This window comes from Notothenia rossii (genome assembly GCF_949606895.1).
Source record: "Notothenia rossii genome assembly, chromosome: 5".
Lineage (NCBI taxonomy): Eukaryota > Metazoa > Chordata > Actinopteri > Perciformes > Nototheniidae > Notothenia > Notothenia rossii.
This window is the reverse complement of record NC_136903.1, coordinates 23,734,765-23,740,764: the sequence shown is the minus strand read 5'-3', so window position 1 is coordinate 23,740,764 and position 6,000 is coordinate 23,734,765. Positions and strand designations below refer to the sequence as shown.

The 6,000-nt window shown below is 46.0% G+C and overlaps 1 protein-coding gene across 4 annotated transcripts in view; it reads right to left on the bottom strand.

The window, feature by feature from the left end:
• Window positions 1-484: 484 nt before the first annotated feature.
• dusp8a (dual specificity phosphatase 8a) overlaps window positions 485-6,000 on the bottom strand; it is a 42,377-nt gene continuing 36,861 nt past the window's right edge. For all 4 annotated transcript variants that reach the window (XM_079683263.1, XM_079683265.1, XM_079683264.1 and 1 more), the window contains 4 exons: window positions 5,140-5,306; window positions 4,884-5,043; window positions 4,449-4,572; window positions 485-4,144 (listed from right to left, as the gene is read on the bottom strand). In XM_079683263.1, coding sequence (XP_079539389.1) covers window positions 2,947-4,144; window positions 4,449-4,572; window positions 4,884-5,043; window positions 5,140-5,306 — 1,649 coding nt within the window. In that variant the 3' untranslated portion in view covers window positions 485-2,946. The remainder of the gene's footprint in view (window positions 4,145-4,448; window positions 4,573-4,883; window positions 5,044-5,139; window positions 5,307-6,000) is intronic.

Genomic DNA, 6,000 nt, shown 5'->3' with positions numbered 1-6,000 from the left:
CTAGTAGCCAGTAAGTAAGTAAGTAAGTAAGTAAGTAAGTAAGTAAGTAAGGCCTAACTAGCTAAGTTCTGGCTGTAGCCTCATATTTAAGTACATTTAGCATGTATGATATGTTGTGTTTACAAAGTAGTTTAATTTTGATAACTTTAACTTTTAAGTAGTTATAATTTTCATTGTGCCCACTGCTTTTCTATCGTATAACATTAACAGCAATAATGTGATAAACCTTATGACATGGATGGTGTTCCCTGAAAACATCTTCTCTATTAAATAATTCACCATCCCATCAGCATTTAGAAGCAGTCTGAAAAAAAGAAAAAATCAATGAGGTTGTGTTGTGAGAGTGGATTTGGTTAAACACAAAATCAATAGCAGGACTCCAGGATTCGGGATGACGTAATGTGTTGTCTGTCTGTTTGGTGGGATTCCCTCCACGCCCCATTTTCAGCCCCCATGCAAGCACACAAGAAGAAGAAGCAGAGAGGAGTTTGTATTTTGTCATGTCTGTATTTTTGTCTCATTTTCACAAAACATGTACAGGGGAAGGAAAAGCCTTTCAATAGAACCTGAGGTATTTTTGCGTCAAGCAGCCTAAGGTATCAGGATTTTCTTTTAAAAACTCATCTAAATTCATCAGCTTTCTTAGATGAGTTGCTATTTACACAACATAATAATAATAATAATAATAATAATAATAATAATAATAATAATAATATTTCAATTACAACAATTTTAGCAAATGGGACAGCCTGCATCATCTTTGTTACATATCATAAATAATTCTAACAACATTTCTTAAAAATATAGGGAGGAGGGGGTGGAGAGAAGAGGTTTCTTGAGCCTCGGGTACAGAGGAATCTATCTGAACTAACTGTAGCTGCAGCAGCTCCAGGTCAAAGTTCAGAGATAACCAGAGAGAAAAGCTAATCAAGGGTCACATTTTACATTATAAATAAATAACCATCTCGCACCAGGAGAGCAACTTTTTCCTTTCTTTTACCTCAAGATATGAAGAGCTGCTTTTTTCTTTCCGTTTTGTAACGTTGTTTTTATCAGAGCTTTGGAAAATAAGAAATAAGAGCCTAAAAAAAGACAGAAAGTGAGATAGGGAGAAAGCGAGGGAGCTTCACGGACATGCATTGTGCTGATGTACCAGCAGCTTTGTACCCTGTGCCGGGCTCACTGAAAGATCCCCTGAGAATGAACAGAAGGGTGTGTGTAGGGCTTATATGCTTTACATGTGTGAGTATATGTGTAAGTGCATACAGTATAGGGTGTTTGTTGGTTTCAGCTTTGGTGGGGCGTTGGTAGGAGAGGACACTCGGTGGTAGTCTTTGAATCTCAAACTTGTGAAAGAGCGTGCACTTGTATGCATATAGTTGTTGTTATGCAAGAGCATATGATACTGGTAAAAATGTTATAATGTATATGAGGGATCAGAGTGTCTGCCGTTACTTTATCTTCATCTGCACAGTCAATCAAAACTGATTCTTAGTCAAAGCTTGAGCCCTCAATTGTGATAAAGAGATCCTGTTCTTGTGGGATGTCCCTATCACCCTCCAAATATTAAACAGAGGCTCTACATTTTTACTATCAAAACTCCAGACTTGGCGTTTCAGAGTGTCTTGCTTCCTGGGTGTGAGGGATCACTGAACCCTATCTTGTCCTTATCAGAAAGCATAAAAGTGTGCTTCAAAGTCATACATCACTCTCCCCAAAGAAGGAACACAGCACATATTGCTTGCTTGAATTTGTTGAATGTGTGTATTTGTTTGAGTGTGTGTTCATAAATACCATACAGCAAATAATAATAATAATAATAATTCAACAAAAAAGAAATAAATCCACAAAACATTATATTATTTCTCATTACCAGAATGAACCAATACAATAAATTAAAACTATAACTGAACAAAAGAGTCCATTAGAAGTCCATTAAAATGGCTATATATATTCATATTGTATATATAGTATTTGTCTGTCTGTAGTCAGCCTTTCTGGTGCATGCTCAGTGGTGACCATAGATGTTGACTGGGAGCAGTGGGAGGGGGTCTATTAAGGAGCTGACGGGCCATTAAAGCAGACCCTCGCCAACCTCCCGAAACCTCCGTCCCATCACTGTTAACACTGGAAACAAGGGAGCCAAAGTCAGGAAAGACACACTGTGCTTTAAGGGGGGGGGGGGACGGGGGGGACTGCCAGTTGCTACGAGTCTTCAAAAGTCTTTTCAGCAACAAAATGCTGAGGATCCTTCATTGTTTTGGACACAGTACCTCCATTAGCTTTCGTCCTCTGCCTTGTGCTGTAGTGATGTGAGGAGGCGGTGTTGTTAAGGAGTCTGTTTTTATTGTCTGGAGTTGCAGAGTTTGTAGCAGGCAGAACCACAGGGAAGAGGCCGGGGCGGACGCAGACGTGCGAGGTTCTGAGGCTTTCTGATACTGGGGTGAAGCTTTGGGGAAAACATGGGACTTGGTTCAAATCACAAGCTATACACCCACTGAAGCACACTACAATTGACCGCAGGCAAGCACTCTGTGTCCGAAATCTGTCAAAATAGGAATATTCTATATAGGTAGGATGCAACATGACACTTGACCTGGGTCGTTTCTTTTTTATCTGTGACAGAGCTCAGAAAAGTTAAGAGTTTCAGTACCTACAGTCACCACCGTAACCCCAACACTCCCCAAGACTTTTATTCAGATGTGTATGAGAGTTCAGGATGGCATTTCACCACAACACAGGGTCTTGTCTCTCCAGGTCGCTTGCTAACCTTTAATTTTAACCCTCTGCTTGTGGATCTATTTGTCCGTCTCTTGGTTGGAGTCTTTAACACTGTCTTTAAGGGTAGCACAAAAAACGCTTCTTCTGCTCCCCATCATATGCCACTCCCTCGAACCAGGTCTATTTGTGCCCCCAAAGGACAGCCCTGATCGTGTCCATTATCTGTCAGGATACCTCGATGATCTCCATGCTCCCAGAGAAGCTCGACTGCTTCCCGATCTTGCCCAGTTCTTCTCGGGATCGCGTCTCAGAAATGCCCTCCTCGAACTCCATCTGACAGCTGCGCCTCTTGAACTGCTTCTCTGACACCGGGCCGCTGTTGGACAGGCTCACTGAGGACGACGAGTCTTTAAGTGTCTGCGGTGACTTCTCCCTCTGGGATTTCTCTCGTAACCGCACACCTTCACTGCACCCGAACGCCACGTATGCCGAGCTGCTCCCAAACCTCACCGACGACTCCTCTCCCCTTCCATCCCCTGCTCCTCCTCCCAGCTCCATCTCTCCCTCACCGCCCTCAACTGCCCCAAAGTGCCAGGGGGCATCTTTGGTGGGGGTGACGGGAGTGACGGGAGTGGTGGCTTGGACAGTGTCTCTGTGTTTGGTCCACATGGCCCCGGAGCCCACAGTGGGCACAGAGGGTAGTGAGAGGAGCAGGGAGCCCTTTGTGTTCTCGTCCGGGCTCTTGTGGTCCAGCGTCAGGCTGAGGGACTGTGGAGGCTGGTGTGGTTGGGAGCGGACTGGGGAACTGCCGGAGCAATGCTTGTGTTTCCTCTTGGGTCGGGACGAGGAGGAAGCAGACCTATGGACTCCTTCAGTTCCTCTAAACCCCAAACCTCCAATGCTGCCCCCGCTGCCTGGTGAGGGGAACGGTGACCCGGCAGAGTTTGGGCTGTCTAGGACGGGAGACTGCGAGCAGACGCCGTTGGAGTCGCCTATTCCGGGGCTGTCCAGCTTGCACAGCTTGGGGACGTCTTCAGAGTGTGTGGGGGCCAGGCTCGGGCAGGGGGGACTGTTAGGGGAGTAGACCGACTTAATGTCCAAGGAGAAGGAACGTTTGAGCCGATTAGTGTCCATGATCCTCTCTGCGGAGAGGTGTAGGCCGTGGAAGCCTTGCTGGAGGGAGGTGGGTGATGGCAGCTTGGGTTCTGGAGGGTCTGCCACGGATGAGTCGAAGTTGCTGTGGTGGCCATTCATCTCGAAACCTCCATTGACCTCTGAGCTTTGCTTGGCGTTGTTTTCGGAGATCTTGTCATCAGAGGTTGAAGATAGAGCTTGCAGTATCCGGAGACCCTTCTCAAACTCCAAAAGCTGCCCCAGGAAGTTGAAGTTGGGGGATATGGATGGTCTTCGGTCCTTTACAAACCTGCAGGGAAGAAAATAGTTATTAGTCACAGGAAAGCAATTTCAACAAAGCCAGTTTGACAGTAGGGTGTGGAGGGTTTTACTGATGCACAATACATAATCCAGTGCTAATGTTGTCCACACAAGGAAAAGCAAACCCTATTGTATACACACTGTTTCCTGAAAGGCAACTAACAATTTAATTTCTCCAGACTGGGAGGGGGAGGTTGACAAAATCGTCTAGCATTACTTTCAACAGTGAGTTGCCTTTTAGCTAGGGCTGACACCTTAGCTCAGCTGGTGGTGTGTGGGAGGAGCAAGCGTACCTGTAGGCATCATCTGATGACAGGCCCATTGTCTTCATGATGTATGCGATGGCGATGGTTGCTGAACGCGAGATTCCAGCCAGGCAGTGCACAATGACTCTGCAGTTTGACACCTTCGCTTTGTCTGAGGGGGGGGGGGAAACGCACAGGCATGAATACACTTGTATAGCACAAAGTGTCAGGAGAAAATATATTGTAAAGCTAACTGACATTTCCTGGAAGTGGACAGGAGGACGGCTAAACGGACCTGTTATGGCGCTATTGTTCCCGAAGTGAACGTTTATTAACTAACATTTTAAATATCATGGCAATCGTGACTTGAGATTAATTCATTTCCTCATGAAGACCCTCAGTAACCTTTGTGCTTTCTACAGCTAATCCTAAGATTTATTCTATTCACTTAAGTGTTTTGAATAAATGTTCCTTTTGTCTTACCTATGAATTCATTTGTTTTGTCCAGCCAGGGGAGCAATTTCTCACAGTAGTTGTCGTTAACCGGGATGCGCATGAAGTTGCCCTCGCTGATAAAGTCTGGCTTGGGGCAGGTGTTGCTGGCATTCAGCACATAGGTGATACCATTCTGAGCCATAAGATCCTGCAGAGATAAAACAAGTTCAAGGTCATGTTTTGTTGCTCCACAAGTTGTCTTTCAGTGATACAAATGAGTGAAAAGATGCAATCTAAATGTTACCTTGTTGAGGACATCCTTCTGTGAGCCCAGGTAGAGGTGTGGCAGGATGCGAGTGGGCCCTACGTTAGCCACAGTTAGGCAGGGCTGGGACAAGCTCATAGGTAGAGCAGTGGCAGGTTTCCCTTCACATAGGCCGGGGAAACAGGAGGAGAAAGCAGCAAAACCTCCTGCAGAGAGAGAAAAGAAGGAGAGAACCGGTTAGGTACACTAATGATTGTCCACAGAGCAGTCACACAACACGCTGGGAACTCTGCAAAGAGGCAGTAATGAAGTCAGCAAGAACACTGCACCACCATTAGCAGAGCAAACACTCTGCTCTGTGGGCTTTTCAGAGGTGAATCTGGGCTACAAAGTCTGGGTCGTGCAACAGGAGCAAAGAAGAGGCTCTCTGTGCTTCTGTGCGCGAGTTAGGTTAACTGCTGGGCGGCCAGGAATGTGTGTATCTGGCCCTTTAAGAGGCAGGCGGCTCCACTTTTGGCATATGTGTATGTGTATGTGTGTGTGTGGCTCTGTTTCCTGCATGAGCTCATGTCCTGTAGCAGTGCATTGCGTCAGGCTGGGAGAATGAGAGAGGCCACAGGTGCAGGGTCAGGACAGAGGCCCAGTAACATCCCCCTGACAACCGCACAGCACACACACACTCGCACATATGCATGTTAACAAGTTGATACTCTCCAAGAAGATACACTCTGAGGACATTTTCGCGTAATGCTTAATATTCACTCTCACTGCCTGTAATTCTTTGTCCACTCACACCACATCATGCCCTACTTGCCCCCCACTCTTGCACACACACTCATCCACCCTATTATAACTATAGGGAGGGGGCCAACAAGAGGTCGGGGTAAAGTGTGTGGAAGA